This window comes from Aristolochia californica, unplaced genomic scaffold (assembly GCF_029961685.1).
Source record: "Aristolochia californica isolate CCGP_79_NKW_82.1479 unplaced genomic scaffold, dmAriCali1.0.hap1 SCAF_5, whole genome shotgun sequence".
NCBI classification, from domain to species: domain Eukaryota; kingdom Viridiplantae; phylum Streptophyta; class Magnoliopsida; order Piperales; family Aristolochiaceae; genus Aristolochia; species Aristolochia californica.
The window spans coordinates 42,775,855-42,790,861 of record NW_027182214.1 but is presented as its reverse complement, the minus strand read 5'-3'; the positions used below and the strand labels follow the sequence as shown (position 1 = coordinate 42,790,861).

At 41.1% G+C, this 15,007-nt stretch overlaps 5 protein-coding genes across 8 annotated transcripts; 4 read left to right on the top strand and 1 right to left on the bottom strand.

The window, feature by feature from the left end:
- Positions 1-1,248: 1,248 nt before the first annotated feature.
- LOC137966469 (uncharacterized) lies at positions 1,249-2,293 on the top strand. The gene is made up of 3 exons (XM_068813094.1): positions 1,249-1,612; positions 1,867-2,007; positions 2,150-2,293. The coding sequence occupies exons 1-3, from the start codon at positions 1,409-1,411 to the stop codon at positions 2,291-2,293; spliced, it is 489 nt and encodes a 162-aa protein (XP_068669195.1). The 5' UTR covers positions 1,249-1,408.
- Positions 2,294-2,653: 360 nt separating this feature from the next.
- LOC137966468 (sedoheptulose-1,7-bisphosphatase, chloroplastic-like) lies at positions 2,654-9,231 on the bottom strand. 2 transcript variants are annotated; one of them, XM_068813093.1, is made up of 8 exons: positions 8,934-9,231; positions 4,709-4,831; positions 3,978-4,163; positions 3,796-3,877; positions 3,483-3,704; positions 3,287-3,387; positions 3,037-3,108; positions 2,654-2,935 (listed from the first exon to the last, which is right to left on the bottom strand). In XM_068813093.1, the coding sequence occupies exons 1-8, from the start codon at positions 9,033-9,035 to the stop codon at positions 2,654-2,656; spliced, it is 1,170 nt and encodes a 389-aa protein (XP_068669194.1). In that variant the 5' UTR covers positions 9,036-9,231. The 2 variants fall into 2 exon arrangements, with proteins under 2 accessions (XP_068669194.1, XP_068669193.1); XM_068813092.1 differs by lacking the exon at positions 8,934-9,231 and adding an exon at positions 5,040-5,219.
- On the top strand, positions 6,666-9,271 carry LOC137966471 (probable anion transporter 3, chloroplastic). The gene is made up of 8 exons (XM_068813096.1): positions 6,666-7,133; positions 7,580-7,806; positions 7,886-8,237; positions 8,315-8,359; positions 8,458-8,604; positions 8,738-8,875; positions 8,990-9,023; positions 9,099-9,271. The coding sequence occupies exons 1-8, from the start codon at positions 6,687-6,689 to the stop codon at positions 9,269-9,271; spliced, it is 1,563 nt and encodes a 520-aa protein (XP_068669197.1). The 5' UTR covers positions 6,666-6,686.
- A 242-nt stretch (positions 9,272-9,513) lies between these two features.
- On the top strand, positions 9,514-13,496 carry LOC137966467 (calmodulin-binding receptor-like cytoplasmic kinase 2). 3 transcript variants are annotated; one of them, XM_068813088.1, is made up of 6 exons: positions 9,514-10,009; positions 10,757-10,986; positions 11,161-11,329; positions 11,928-12,017; positions 12,435-12,733; positions 13,015-13,496. In XM_068813088.1, the coding sequence occupies exons 1-6, from the start codon at positions 9,739-9,741 to the stop codon at positions 13,288-13,290; spliced, it is 1,335 nt and encodes a 444-aa protein (XP_068669189.1). In that variant the 5' UTR covers positions 9,514-9,738; the 3' UTR covers positions 13,291-13,496. The 3 variants fall into 3 exon arrangements, with proteins under 3 accessions (XP_068669189.1, XP_068669191.1, XP_068669190.1); XM_068813090.1 differs by having other exon boundaries at positions 9,907-9,993; positions 10,328-10,986; XM_068813089.1 differs by having other exon boundaries at positions 9,922-10,009; positions 10,328-10,986.
- Positions 13,497-13,529: 33 nt separating this feature from the next.
- Positions 13,530-14,654, top strand: LOC137966470 (uncharacterized). Its single transcript, XM_068813095.1, has one exon. The coding sequence runs from the start codon at positions 14,186-14,188 to the stop codon at positions 14,522-14,524; it is 339 nt and encodes a 112-aa protein (XP_068669196.1). The 5' UTR covers positions 13,530-14,185; the 3' UTR covers positions 14,525-14,654.
- The last annotated feature ends 353 nt before the right edge of the window (positions 14,655-15,007 follow it).

Sequence of the window (15,007 nt, the reverse complement as noted above, 5' to 3'; positions counted from 1 at the left end):
ATGATTAATTATACATTAATACAGTAATTACGTAAGCCAATTAACTGTGTACATGATTAATTATAAAAAAATAATGTTAAAAATAACAAAAATTAATATAATAAGTTAATTTATTGATTTATTAATAACATATACTTTAACATAAAAAAAGAACAATTAAACAGGAAAAATTGATCAAATGCTACCCTTAACACACTATATAGTTTTTACGTATTATTGCATTGTCCCGAGGAAAAACAACATTTGAGGTGGCTGGGGTGGACGAAATTGCATCTTCCAAAGGAAAAACAACGGTTAAGAATAAGATTTCTATGTTTTTTCTTTAATAAAAAACCACACATGTGCACTGCACGTGCGAGTTCGCACACTGTGTGGGATGGGGTGTCAAGGCCCGGGGGGGGGGGGAAATGGTTATGTACGGCCTCGGCGAGAGTGGTGGGTGGCAGGCGATGGTAGGGGGTGACGACGACGGGAGAGGGTTCGGAGTAGTTGTTGGTTGGGCTATGACTGGGCGAGGGCTAGGCTATGGGAATTGACGATGACAGCAACGAGCAACAGAGAAGGCGATGCGCGGGGAGATGGATTAGGTGCGACGATGGCGACAGGGACAACGACGGCGATGGTGTTGCACAGTTGTGTGGCATCAAGTGATGGGGGCAGAACAAAGGAAGAAGGGTTTCTATAGCGCTTGTGAGGGAGAAGCGAAAAGGAGGCTATGAGGGAAAAAGGAGAAAAAAAATTTAAGAGGAATAAGAGACGAGAGAAGAAAGAGACCAAGAGAGCGAAGACTTTGGGAGAGAGCCAATATAATTAAAATCAACGAGGGTTCAAAGCGCGGTGCCGCTTCATTTGGTTGATTCACAAAATAGTGTGGAAACTAAATTCCCGAAATTAAATCATAAAAATATTTTTGGATTCATCTTATTCATATGACTTAAATGTTGGTGTTCCACTAACAACGTCAAAAAATAAATTAAGTAATATAGGTGAAGTCCATCCCTCCCCCCACCCCCCCACCCCAAAGTCTACTAACATGCCAAACACCCCCCAAAGGTCTACTAACCGGCTATGGTGGTCTATTCCTGCAAATGACACTTATCAATTTTGAATTGGCCGTTCAGATCAACGAATCAGCTGCTCCCACGTCTGAACCAATTTCCCCTCACTTTTCGTTCTATTCACTCTATTTGACGTCGAACCTGGGGGAATAATGCGAGAGAGACATTATTCCGGGTCAAAGTAGAATTTCACCGCCCCCAACCACCTCGAAAAGATTCTGGATTTCTTCTCCTAATCGGGAGTGAGCATCATGACAAGTTTAATATTTCCTTAGCTTTTTCGTCTCAGCTCAGAAGAATAGAGTAGGATTGGAAGGAATTTTTGTACGGTTTGAAGACACAGAGAAGGAATGGATAGAGAAGCAATGGAGAAGGCGAAGCTGGTTTTGTCGTTGAGAAAGGAAGAAGCGGATGCCGTATCGAAACTCGATGCTCTGCCCCCTCGACAGCAGTTCCCGAGCTTATTTGAAGGTCTCTTCCTCCGTGGCATCAAAATTGATCGGATCCAGCCGGGTGCCGTTTTTTATTCTTTCAAGGTTCCCCCTCGGCTCACGGTATGCGAATCACTGAGAATCTTCATTCTGTGTTTCCTGATTCTGGGGACTTCTCCCTTCTTCAGATAAATTGATCTCATATAATTTACAGATTAAAAAATAAGGCATTCTGCTCCCAGTGTTTTGCGCGAATTTGATTTGAATTGCTGGGAGCATATGAACCAATCAAATGATGGGTCTTCTTCTGTTTGTTGATTTAATTCTTGTTGGTAGATGTCCTCGGCACGAATAGTTATGGTATTCGTCTTTTGCAGGACAGCAGAGGGACGTTGTCTCCTGGTGCCATTGCAGACTTAGTTGATGTTGCCGGAGGCTCTGCAGTTCTCTCTTATGGGCTTCCGGCGGAGGTCACTGTTAACTTGTCTATTCAGTATCTGTCAAGTCCGAAGATTGATGTAAGAAGGAAATTTAAAAGTCAAATTTTCTTCGCATCTTTCCGATGTGTTTGATGCCCAGGATTCTTCCAAAATGGCACTGCAATTCTCCTCGAGTCTCATTCTAATGACACCTAATGTTACTGTTTTTTGTTCAATACAGGACGAGTTGGAGATGACTGCTAAACTTTTGAAGAATGACGGAAGCTATTCGAATACCAGTATCCATTTGAGAAACAAAACAACAGGAGAGCTCGTTGCTAGTTGCCAACAGTTATGCTCTGTGAAGCCAAGGAGCAAAATCTGATTCTTTTCTGCACTTAATACTTGAACAATCTATAGTTCTACATGAAGTTGCCCTCCAAGATAAATGCCCATATCAAATCAGCTATCAGCACCCTTTGCTCTCTTCCACTAACATTGGGGAGTAAAGCATATGGACCCTAAACAGTTAGTACTTTTTGAGGAGCTCCCTGCAACTATTTTATCTCTTCATATGAAGGGTGTACAGAAGTTCTCTCCAGCAGGTAAGAGAATTTTCTTCAGCCATCTTCATATCGATGTAAAATGAGAAATCGAATCCATTGTAGAACATTATACTTCTCAATAGAAAAAATAATTATGATCTGAGCTGAAAAAAGAGGGTTGGGGACAATGTAGTGTGTTATTAAGCAGCAGCACCAACGGGTGCACCAGCTTTGAGTCTGGAGGAACCATATAGAGTTTCCTCAAACCGGATTATCTCATTCTTGGATCCATAGGCCACTTGTGTCCGATCATCGAGGTTGACAATCTCCTTGTCTAACACAGACTGCTTCCCATCACTGCTGTACCCACCAGCCTTTTCAATCAAGAACCCCAAGGGAGCCACTTCAAATAACAATCTTAGCTTAGCCTTTGATGTTGGAGAAGTCACATTTGTGAAGATACCCTTTTCCTTTACCATGATCTGCAGAGCCAAGACATCCCAATCAGTACATCCCATCAATGGAAAAGAGAAGTTGAGTTTGAAAGTCAAAAGCTAAGTGAAATTTTAGGAAATGGGAAGACCTGGTTGACATCAGGTACCATTCCTCCAGTGTACCGAAGTGTGTACTTTTCCTTTACATAGTAGTTGATTAGCTGTTGAAATGAATTTTGCAGAGTTAAGGAAACCATGATATAAAAGCAAAGACGTGTTCTAAGAAGGAGCTTCTATAAGATGCAATAGTTGGAGTAGTCCACTAGAAATGGCAGATATGCAGATCCTCAAGGGGCTGAGGAACAAAATCCTAATTTTAGGAATGTAGTAGCTCTATACCTTATCGTAGTCTGGATTGTCAAATGTAGCCCTTAAGTTCCCCGGAGAAAACATCTTTCCTTCCCCAATCTCATAGGTATCCTTAACATGTTGCCACTTCCCTGACCAAATCAGCATTCAAATGTAGTTCACAACTAGGACACAACAAGTTACAGTAAAGAAAACAGATGATATCATAAGAAGCAAAGGGACAAACCTTCGTCCAAAAGCAGGAATTCATGGGTTCCCGGGGCATCTTTCAGAGCGATAATGTAAGTTGTGCGAGGTCCATAGATACCCATAGCAGCAGCAACTTGATCCTTTCCAGTTACTCCTGTTAACTTGTCCCCAGGCCAAACACCAAATATGGTTCCAACAGTGAAATTTGTGTCAACTATGCTGGAACCATCGAGGGGATCAAAGGCAACACTGAACCCACCTGTCTTACAACAAACAGAAGAAGTGTCTTAACATTTACCCACTTCTTCTCTTGAAGAATTTGAGCCTCAAAGCATGTTCAGTCTCTGTACCTTCAGTTGGACCACCCATGTCCTGGAGCTCAGGCACTTCCTCTGAGCAAGCGTACTTGCAAACATGCGAGTAACTCAAGGCCTGAAAGGTTTCACAGAGTTTAATAATTGATCATGAAGCTTGTTCTTTGCGGAATTGAAAGCTTAACGGAGGATGGAGAAGGTATTTGCTTTTCTCAGACCTCAAAAAGGAGCTTGTCTGCAAGCATGTCAACTGCAAGCTGTTCATCTCCGAACGAATTTACACAAGCCGTTCCTCCACATGAGGCAGTCCTCACTTTGAAGGCAATAGTCCTGAGAGCTTCTCCCATGCACGTAAGGAGCCTAATAAGATTCTTGTCTGGAGTAGCCTTAGTCAGAAACTCTTCCTGTCACATAAATGGTTCCCAAATTTTAACTCAGTTGCAAAAACAAATCCAAACCATGCAGTAGCTGTTAGGTTATAGAGTCTAATTAACATATTACACAGAGTTAACACGATGATCGAGTGTTGTTTTATTTAAAGATAGTTTAAGAATTTCACAGTATTTGGGGCACCGTCATAAGGGGTTATTGACAATCATGAGTTGGGGCATGAGAGAGGTAAAAAACACACACACAGTGAATGATTGCAGTGGTGGAAGGACACGGTGTAGTCTCACATTGAGGCTAACCTGTATAAATATTGTATGTTTGTGTTTGATTGTTTATTCTTCTGCGATTATTATTGTTCTCGATAGTATTGAATTAAGGTGTCCAATTCCTTAGGTTCGATCATGAAAAACGAAGCCAAACCAACTAATTCAAACAAATATGACACGATTGAAGGCAAGCGACGAATAGTCATCAAGTAGAAAGCAGAAATAAGCTTACCAGATTTGAAGCAAGCAAATTCGCAAACTACTTCCGGATATAAATGAAGTCGGCAGCTTACCAGGCTGTCGCCAATTTCGCATTTAGTGACAAGAGAAGAATAGCTTCTCGTCTTTGAAACCTTGGGCAAAGACTTCGACGCCACCTGCAACGATTCCCCGAAAAGCGAGCTCGATTTCAAGTTCTGCAGTACCAGTTCAGATCAATCAACGCAATCAGGAAATCAAGAAAAGGAGATCCATATAAATGCTCTACTGGGTCTTTTGCTAAATCACATAAAACCCAATTAAATTGTGGTGAATGAACTCTCTTTTGAGCACCAGCGAGTTTAAACAAGATCTTTATTAGTGTTTGTTCATGAATTCCCACTCAAGTTCAGAGGCGTAAAGTACCCTGGAGGTGAGAAACCGGGAAAGAGAATGCGTGGAAGCCATGGCCGTGGAGCGCCGGGAGGAGACGCTGGGCAGCACCGCCCCACGAGAGTAACAAGTGATACCAGTCTCCATGTTAGAGAGAAGAGCTCCGAGCCACAGAGAGGAAATGCAGAAAGAGTACTTCCCTGCAGCACTTTGGCTCTCTCTGCGGAAGGAAGGTGATCACAGCGTAAAATAGCAGATAAGCAGCTGCGGAGGTGACGTGTGGCACCTCTCTGGATAGAATTCAAAAGGGGCTGAAGTGAACTGCGGCCGTTAATTGAGTGTGTGGTTGTCTGAGCATTTGTGAGAGAAGATCGATGAAGATGATGTTCTTCGGCGTAAGCGACCAACTATAAACGGTTTTGTATACGTTTGCAGCTTGGTTCTAAAGCAAGTCCAAAGCAAAATAATTGTATTTTTTCTTTATTAGAACTATCTATACTGAATCAAATAAAAACTAATACAAATTATAGGTAAATTCCAAGAGCTCATACAATCAATTGAATGGAACATAGAATTGAACCCAAGTTATAGTAAGTTTTGAATTAATTAAGGATTTCACCCTTGTAGGAAATAGAAGACATGCGATTTGAGTCACATAAAGGATTCGACACTCTAAAGAATTGTTGGAACATATAGGATTCGACCTAAAAGTAAATGATTTCAACCTCAAACTCTTAAAATAGAATCCTAAGTTATTCCAAAGGCAATATCTTTGGTTATAGACCTTCAAAATGTGTAAGTGACCTACCAAAATGACAAACAGAAAGACTAGAATATTTTGAGAAATTTTTATATTTTTCATCAAATTTTGACATGAGGAAGAAATCAACTTGAAAATAAGAACAACTACTTTTTCAAATTGGATCTTGGTCCTATAAATACTCAAAATGTTTTTTGGCTCCTACAACAACTCAGTCATGAAATTTCAAAGTCTTCTTGTGCTCAAATTTGAAAATTGAAGAATTAGGTAGAAAGTGAGAGAAAGATACAATCTTAAAAGCATTACATGGTAGGTGTAAGAAGAGGACAAAGAATGAGTGAAAACCCTACATAAAGAAAAGGCCAATTTTTTTTTTGTTTCAGTTATGGATTGACCTGTTTGGCCAACAACATGGACTATTAAATAGTTTTTGTTTGATATTGTTCTTTAGCATAAAGATCTCCTACCTTCCCCTATTCTTGAATTATAATTTAGATATAATTAATAACAAAATAAAACGCATGACTTGTACCCATATGGCAGAACTTTAAATCTAAGTTTTCGCTAGCAAACCTGAAAATTGAAATCTCCAACGTGGCGCCTTTTCTCCGACGTGTGGCCTGTAGCAAGGACCACGAGTAATCCCGGCGTGCACGTCACCATCGATTCTTAGTTCAAATGCCATGCTCTCCCGTCGCCACCGCATCTCCTCCCGGGATCCTCTCGCCGCTGAGTCCGCAACTGCCTCGACGATGGACATCAATGCCCCTCTCTCTTCCGTATTATCGACCTACCAATCCCCAACCCAACATCTTGTCTGCGCTTCTTCTCTCCCTTCACCTCTCGATTGAACCCAGAAACTACATCTGGGAGCTGGTCCCCTGGACGGGTCTTCTCGTCTCCCTCCACAAGCTCCATTCATGGCGTCGCTTGAATCTGTAGTCCTCTCATATGATTTCCCTTCCCCACGAGCAAATGCGTCCGGTTCTGGGAATGCCCATCAAAGATATCGGATTGGAACCAGACTCGGATCAAGCTATCGGTGTCCGAGGATCGGTTCCTTCGATTTCAAGAAGAGAAGAACAGAGTATTTCGGAGAGTACGAAAGAAATGCGGTCAGGAGTATTAGAGAGAAGGTACGGAGTGATGATAAGAGATTGAATTGCAGAGCGGAGGGAATAGAAAGAATAGCATCCAGAGGTGGAGAAGAGAAAGTTGGTTTTCAGATACCGGAGAGGATGAAGGTGGTGGCTCTATTGGCGTTTGCAATGTGTTTGTCTAATGCAGGCCGAGTTGTCATGTCTGTCGCAATTGTTCCTCTTGCTGCTCGACATGGCTGGACTAATTCCTTTCTGGGAATCGTTCAGGTCAGACCTCCTGAGACTTTTCTCTTTTCATTAATTCAATTGCAATCCTCCCTATATTTTTTTCTTTTCGGCCTCTGATCTTCTGAGACTCCCAAGTTTTATGGATTCTCGTTCGTCTTCATTCTTCTATAATCCTGAATTTTCCTGTTCGGTTTCAGAAAATTTCAAATAAGACGGATAGCCCTTAGTTTAGCAGTTCGATTACATCTAAGGACGATATTTTAGAAAGAAAAACAGAGAAGACAGAAGACATTATCACAAACAGTAATCGATGAACACAAGAAATAAGCTTTTAATTCGAGACAACTTGCAGTTCAATATTCTTGAAGATTCCTTTTAACCGTTTTTTTCAATCCGGAACCAGAAATCTGTATTATCTAGACATTCGCAGTTTTTTTTTTTTTTTAATTTCTTCTTCTATCTCTTGTGGATGGAACTGCAAGCAGTCATCTTTCCTGTGGGGGTATTTAGTGTCGTCGGTAATAGGCGGGGTCCTGGCGGATAGATACGGCGGGAAGAAGGTTATGGGTTGGGGGGTCGCCATCTGGTCGCTTGCCACGTTCCTCACCCCCTTGGCTGCAGACAACTCTACCCCCGCGCTGTTCGCCGCTCGTGCGCTCTTCGGCCTGGCCTCCGGCGTCGCCTTGCCCTCCATGAACACTCTCCTGTCCGGGTATAACTCCTTATAAATACAAGATAACAGCCGCATGTCTCATCTGCACCCAGAAGCACTAACTTTGAGAGAAGAACAGGTGGTTCCCGGGCAACGAACGCGCGAGTGCAGTGGGCATTTCCATGGCGGGGTTTCATCTGGGCAACGTCATGGGCTTGCTGATCTCCCCGTTGATCATGTTAAATACTGGAATTTCCGGTCCCTTCGCTCTCTTCGCGTCTCTGGGGATCCTCTGGCTGTCAATTTGGGTGCCCAGAGTCGCTAGCGATCCTTGGAAGAGCCCCGGCATTAGCAAAACCGAGCTCCTGTTAATCCAAAGTGGGAAAACCGATTCTCCATTGCCGCAGCGGCCGGGAGAGCTTCCTCTTCGTCGACTGCTTTCCAAGCTCCCGACATGGGCTATTATTTTTGCTAATGTGACCAACAACTGGGTAAGCTAACCTAATTTGGCTGAATAATATTATCAAACCCTGTTTGACGTTAGATTCTGATGAGTTCTTTCACTCAGGGTTACTTTGTGCTACTCTCTTGGATGCCTGTGTACTTCAAGACGGTGAGTATTTCTTCCACTCGTTGGATCACAGTCAAGGGATTTATACTAAGAAGAGATTTTTTTACCTAGATGAAGTGTACTGCGATGTGGGAATGCAGATCTTCGATGTAAATCTGAAACAAGCCGCGTGGTTCAGTGCAATCCCTTGGGGCGTGATGGCAATTTCAGGGTATGTTGCCGGTGCAGCCTCCGATTTCTTGATCAGGTCCGGCTACTCGGTCACAACAACCAGAAAGATCATGCAGGTCAACAACCATGAAACTTATACAAAAATTGGAAATATTTTTATTCTAAGATGGGTGCTTGGGATCAAAATTATCCCTACCTGAATGATTATGACAGTTCTAATCTTGGACTTCATTCTTTGTAATCCAACAGTCAATCGGCTTTATCGGACCTGGAGTATCATTACTCTTTCTAAACTTCGCCAAGACACCGGAGGTAGCAGCCGTATTCATGACTGTTGCTTTGAGCTTAAGTTCGTTTAGCCAAGCAGGATTTCTACTCAACATGCAAGTAAGTTGTTCAGACTTTAAGAACTTCCAAAACAAAAACAAAACAAAATTGATCCAACCTTTTTTAGCAGCAAATTTGAAATCTTCAGCTCTGATCCCTTTCTCTGTTTTTCAGGACATTGCTCCTCAATATGCAGGCTTTCTCCATGGTATGTCATCATCTCGTCTTCTTAAAGAAACAACTAGCTCTAATTCTGATCTTATGCACTGGATTCCATCAACAGGGATTTCAAATTCATTCGGAACTCTGGCTGCCATCATCAGCACCATTGGCACGGGATACTTCGTCCAATGGTTGGGCTCATTTCAGGCCTTCTTGACGGTCACAGCTGTCCTCTACTTCGTCACCACCATCTTCTGGAACGTCTATGCCACAGGAGATCAAGTCTTCTACTAATTTCCCATTCTTTTATTCCTTGGGACCCAATTCTTTTTGCCAGCATGTAATAATACATATTCGCTCAAAAAGGAACACTGTACTACGTGTTCTTTATGCTTCTTTCGTCTTACTAGAATAACACTTCTTCCCTTGAATTGGTCTTCCTATTGGCGGATTTCATCACTTGAGCATCACTATCAATCCCAACCATCGGAAAAAGTCTGCGAGAAGACCCGTCGCATCGAAATTTGGGCAAAAGATGTATCCAGCACGCTCGCCAATAGAAATCTGGGATCTGAAGAGTGAAACCAGCTACCACAGCAACTTTACCTTTTAGCGTATGGGAACTGGGAAGTTGACTAATGATTTCGAAGAAGAAATGGTCTAAGCTGGCTTGACCTGGCCTTGCACGCAATGTATAAGAAGAGCCTGTCCCATACTGCAACACCTCATCTTCCCAACCAGAGCCAAAATCAGGTCTGACTATGGAAACTCTAGCTCGCCGTCTCTTCAGCAGAGGTAGCTCGGCACCAGAATCCAGTCACACGAGGAAGCAGCCACCCAACTTGGATTTCTCACAGTCACCTCCTAGCACCGCTTACTCCAGCAGTTCCTCCCAAAGCAAGATGCTTTCGAATTCAGTAAAAATCGTTGTCAAAGAAGCAGCTGATGTATTTGTCTTCTGTTTCCGCCCAAGAACGGCCGTCAAAGAAGTTGTATATGGGAGGGATCTCTATCAGGTCAAAGACAGTTCCAGTACGTTCAATCTTCTCTTCTTCAAACCAGATATTTACCAAGGGATTTCAAAAATCCTTTTAGATAAGACAAGCCTTTTTTATTGCTCAAAATCTTCACTGTTTCAGCTGGACTCTGTTAGTTGGTTGTTAAGCTTAGAGGATTAGCAGCTCAGTTTATTTTCATTTATAAATCTAGTCCTACCCAAAACCTGTACCAACTTGAAATCAGTAATTGCATGACTATAATCTGCACCAGTTGTGTTCTATGAGCATCTGCAGATATTTCTTTTTCATAACAAGGTTTTTCAGCACCTAATTGTAATTTAACTTATCCCAGATCCTTGAAGCAGTCAAACTCAAGAAAAGAGCTTTGGAATTTCATTTTCCATTTTGGGATCTACGGTCCAAGTACATAGCAGTAGTTTTGGTCGTCAAGGAAAACCCAGGGATTTCTCAAGAACTCTTCTGCTTCATTACCTTTAAATTAGTAGTCTAACTGTGAACTGAAAAACAATGCATGGACAAGCTGCGATAGTTCCATCAGTGAAATAGGCCAAAATATCTGATAAAAGTAGTCAAATATTAAAATAGTAAACACTATTTCATGTTTTTTTATCGTCCAATGGCTCATTATAGGACTTTGAAATATCAAGGCAGCATGCTGTTGAATTATTGTCTAATAGCAATTAAGAAGATTGTTTCATTTTGAAGTATTGAAAATGTAAATGTGTGCATGTATTAATCACTTCTTCTACATATTCTTCAGACTCAACAGATACATCAATAAGAAGCACCAGTAGTAGTTCCAAAAGAGTTAAATCCTTGGATTCAAATAGTTCCACAGGATCTGGAGTAATGAAATTCACAATGGCAGAGATTTACAAGGCTACGAAGAATTTCTCTCCAGAAAATAAAATAGGTGAAGGTGGATTTGGGATAGTTTATAAGGGGATGCTCAAGGATGGACTTCAAATTGCAATAAAACGAGCAAAAAAGGTATGAGCCAAAGGTACAAATACAAAGAACCAACAAAGAGTTTTTAAACTTCCTGCATTTCTGTTTACCCCCCTTAATCAATATTCATGCCTAACAACTCATTTCAATCATCAAAAGGCTATTGAAGAACAATTACATTGCTAAGTAATTATTTTAACTTGAACATTGCCACAGAATCTACATGACAAGCGTTTGACATCGGAGTTCAAAAATGAAATTGAAACACTTTCAAAGGTTGAACATTTGAATCTCGTAAGGTTTCTTGGATATCTGGAGCATGCAGATGAAAGATTAATTGTGGTTGAGTATGTCAGAAATGGGTCTCTCCGGGACCATCTGGATGGTAAGCTATAAATCAAATTTTATTCTTGTTACAATTTTTACTAAATTATATTGCTTTCATTTTTCAGTTCAGGTCATCACCAATATCCTTTTTTTAAAGAATTAATTGAAGTCTATAAAAACATTATAGTAGTTTGTCTCAATAAGAAGGGATCAAATCTACATCTACATTAAGGGAAAGATAGCTAAGAGAATTTTCATAATCTTACATATCCTAGTTGGAGATTTTATATTTTCTTCACTCTTTCACACTGTTGATTTACTTTCTTTCTTTTTTTCAGAAACCTGGAATCTAATTTATAGTTGTACAAATCACAGTAGCACTAAATTTGCTTGATAAACTACATATAAACTCTCCAGACTTAAGAATACATTAGCCAAAACTTCTACTAGAATCATCGAGCGTTCCCAAAAAATGTCTCACAAAAATAGGCTGCGACCCAATTGCTTGTATATTAACTGTAGCAATTCTTGAATTCAGTAGGAAGAGAGAAAACGCACCTGAAAATTTGTTTAACGGTCAAACTAGTTCCTGTTACCTCTGAATATATGTGTTAGTATGATAAAGATCTTATCATAACCAGAAAAGGACTTTGCAGGTTCATGTGGAGATGGACTGGATCTTGCAAGACGGCTGGATATTGCCACTGATGTAGCTCATGCGGTCACCTATCTGCACATGTATACAGGTTGTGATCTAAAACTTCTCTTTTATGACAATATAAGTAGGTCATCAAGGGATCATAGAGGGGTATGATCTAAAACTTCTCTTTTATGACAATATAAGTAGGTCATCAAGGGATCATAGAGGGGTATGCATAGTTGGATGGGACCTAGACATAATGTAGACCATGTAAAAACATCAATTGAAAGTATAAACATCCATGGACTTCATTAGATATGTAGATTACATTTCTAGATTGGTGTGTTAACCATGACCAAATATCTTCATACAAGAATTATGGAGACATAACATTATGGTTTTGTGATTTTGGTTTATTATGCAATCTGAGATGTAAGGAATTAATGGTCAGGGAGTGTTTTTCTTTCCAAGTCAGGTGTACAAGTGATAAAACGACTGATTCTAGCTTGGTTCTGGTCCACAGATCACCCAATCATTCACAGGGATATAAAAGCTTCGAATATCCTCATTACGGAGAACCTCCGAGCAAAAGTGGCTGATTTTGGATTTGCCCGTCTGGCCCCAGATAACCCAGGGGCAACTCACATTTCAACACAAATTAAAGGAACTGCAGGCTATTTAGATCCAGAATATCTGAGAACATACCAACTAACTGAAAAGAGCGATGTGTACTCTTTCGGCGTGTTGCTCGTGGAACTGATGACAGGAAGGCACCCGATCGAATCGAAGAGGGATCTCAACGAACGTGTAACTACTAGATGGGTAAGTTTTACTTGAAAAAATAATAAATTTTCATCGCGATTTTACCAGTCGGACAGAACTCCTAAAACTTCAGAGGGAGCAAAAAAAAAAAAAAAAAACAGAAAAAAAAAGGAATTTAAATTCCCCAGCTTCCCGAACTACAACCTAGATGTCAATCTGGTCAAAGCAAAGTTACTAATAGATAACTAACGAAATAGACCAGACCTTTCGTAAGAAGAACCCTGAAAGTCATCAATGAAAAAAGAATGAATGACTCAAGGCTAGAATACGTACCTGTGCAGGCAATGCAAAAGCTGGATGACGGAGACGTAATCTTAGCAATGGATCCAAGACTGAAGAGGAGCCCGGCTGCAACCTCGGCAGTGGAAAAGGCTCTGGAGCTGGCTCAAGAATGTTTGGCGCCTTCGAGGAAATCGAGACCGTCGATGAAGAAATGCGCGGAAATCTTGTGGGAAATTCGAAGAAACTACAGAGAAGTGGAGTTTTCTTCTTACTCTTCTCGCCAATCAGGGAGGTTCTCCACCGGCGACCTCGCGATCAGAACCTTCGAAAATTAGGAGTTGGGACGATTGCCGCGCAATATAGTTTCTTTTTTTATCCTGCTTTATTTTTATTTTTTATTTTTTGTTTTTACCGCCAAATTTGCGCGAGGCGCAAAGGCTCGCCTGATTGTAAATGGAAAGGGTAATATTGTGCACAAATCATTAGCAAACCAGCGAAAGTAATCGGTTTTATAATCAAACTTGATCTACATTCAAGTTGATTTTGAGCCATCATTTATCCAAATATGATATAGTCAAAACTCTAATCTCACCGGTCAAATGCCCATCGTTTCACTCACCGGTCAGACTTCGTCTTCTGCAACTTGGTTTTCAAGACTCGTTACTACAGAAGAATTCTGGCTATGATTGGGCCAAACCAAGTAAGAACTGCTCAGACAAATCGTCTCCACTTGCTTGTGGCTTAAGTTTCTTTCTCACTTTAGTATTGTGGCGCTCTCAGAAACTCACATCGACGTTCCTTGAATTCTTCGCCGAAACCCTGGCCCTCTGTCGAGAAAGGTGCGCAAGGGTATCACTTCCTTTTGATTGATTCTCCTAGCATATTATCTTAGCAGAATCGTCGAAAGGAATCGGATATTCAGATCAGTCGAAGAAAGATCAATCAGTAAAAGAATCGGAAAGCAGAGTAGACTCTGATCAGGTTTTTTCCTTGTATTCCATCTGTTGGGAACTCCAAAAACAGACCCAATTCGGTTGTTTCTGAGTTTTTGTTCTATTGAAAGAGGAAGTCAGTCGACGCCCAAAGTGGTCTGAACCCGCACTAGAACAAAAATTCGCCTTATTCAGATCCAATACGGGTTAGGGCTTTTTTCTTGAACCCATCGCTAGATCCCAGAAGAACAAGTAACTTCGCCTCCTCGGTTCGATATTAGGATTCTCTCTCAAAGACATGAACTTCAGAAGCTTGGAAGAGTTCTGGCCCTTCTACGTCAGCCAACACTCTAAGTCCTTGACTCGTCGTTGGCATTTCTTTGGCACCCTCACCGCCATTTTTTTGTTGATTAACTCTTTGATCGTCAGATGGTGGTTTGTTCTGCTCGCTCCTTTCTTTGCCTACGGATTTGCTTGGTACAGCCACTTCTTCGTCGAAGGGAATGTTCCGGCGACCTTCGGTCATCCGTTTTGGTCCCTCCTCTGTGACTGCAAAATGTTTGGTTTAATGCTCACTGGTCAAATGGATAAGGAGATCAAGAGGCTTGGAAAGAGGCCTGTCTTACAGGCCTTTTAGTTGTTTCAATGGTTTCATCCTGCTTGTGACGAGAGCTATTGTCGATCAAATCTTTTCCTGGTTCGATTCAATTAGACGTGTATAACTTCGCTGTGAATCCCATTGGTAATTTCAATTTTCCCTTTGATTATATTATGAATTTGTGATGTAAATGAATATGCTTAGCTTACATATGGACATCTTTTTAAGATTAGGAGGGCTGATCAAATACGAAAAGTCGAAATATGTGAAAGGGCTTTTTCGTTTAGCACCATATGATTTTTCGTATTAGATCAACTCATTCAGTCGAAGGCATTTGATTCCTCGAGAGATGGGTTGAGAATTTAGGTCAATGCAGTTGCAGATACTATTTTTAGCATTATTAAATATACTAACGGAAGCCACGAGAGTCAAATCAAACGACGGGTTCGTTGGTTGGAGCTCTCTCGATTATAGAGAGAAGATAGGAAGGAAGGATTAATGGTCGACAAAAGGCCGAGAAGG

Coding starts and splice junctions, on each gene's coding strand:
- LOC137966469 (XM_068813094.1), top strand. CDS start 1,409: ATGGATAGAGAAGCAATGGAGAAGGCGAAGCTGGTTTTGTCGTTGAGA. Junction 1,613..1,866: donor AGGTTCCCCCTCGGCTCACG/GTATGCGAATCA, acceptor CGTCTTTTGCAG/GACAGCAGAGGGACGTTGTC. Junction 2,008..2,149: donor TGTCAAGTCCGAAGATTGAT/GTAAGAAGGAAA, acceptor TGTTCAATACAG/GACGAGTTGGAGATGACTGC.
- LOC137966468 (XM_068813092.1), bottom strand. CDS start 5,153: ATGGAGACTGGTATCACTTGTTACTCTCGTGGGGCGGTGCTGCCCAGC. Junction 3,878..3,977: donor CAGACAAGCTCCTTTTTGAG/GTCTGAGAAAAG, acceptor GAAACCTTTCAG/GCCTTGAGTTACTCGCATGT. Junction 3,705..3,795: donor CATGGGTGGTCCAACTGAAG/GTACAGAGACTG, acceptor GTTGTAAGACAG/GTGGGTTCAGTGTTGCCTTT.
- LOC137966471 (XM_068813096.1), top strand. CDS start 6,687: ATGGCGTCGCTTGAATCTGTAGTCCTCTCATATGATTTCCCTTCCCCA. Junction 8,238..8,314: donor CTAATGTGACCAACAACTGG/GTAAGCTAACCT, acceptor TCTTTCACTCAG/GGTTACTTTGTGCTACTCTC. Junction 8,360..8,457: donor TGCCTGTGTACTTCAAGACG/GTGAGTATTTCT, acceptor GTGGGAATGCAG/ATCTTCGATGTAAATCTGAA.
- LOC137966467 (XM_068813088.1), top strand. CDS start 9,739: ATGGAAACTCTAGCTCGCCGTCTCTTCAGCAGAGGTAGCTCGGCACCA. Junction 11,330..11,927: donor TCTCCGGGACCATCTGGATG/GTAAGCTATAAA, acceptor AGGACTTTGCAG/GTTCATGTGGAGATGGACTG. Junction 12,018..12,434: donor CTATCTGCACATGTATACAG/GTTGTGATCTAA, acceptor TCTGGTCCACAG/ATCACCCAATCATTCACAGG.
- LOC137966470 (XM_068813095.1), top strand. CDS start 14,186: ATGAACTTCAGAAGCTTGGAAGAGTTCTGGCCCTTCTACGTCAGCCAA.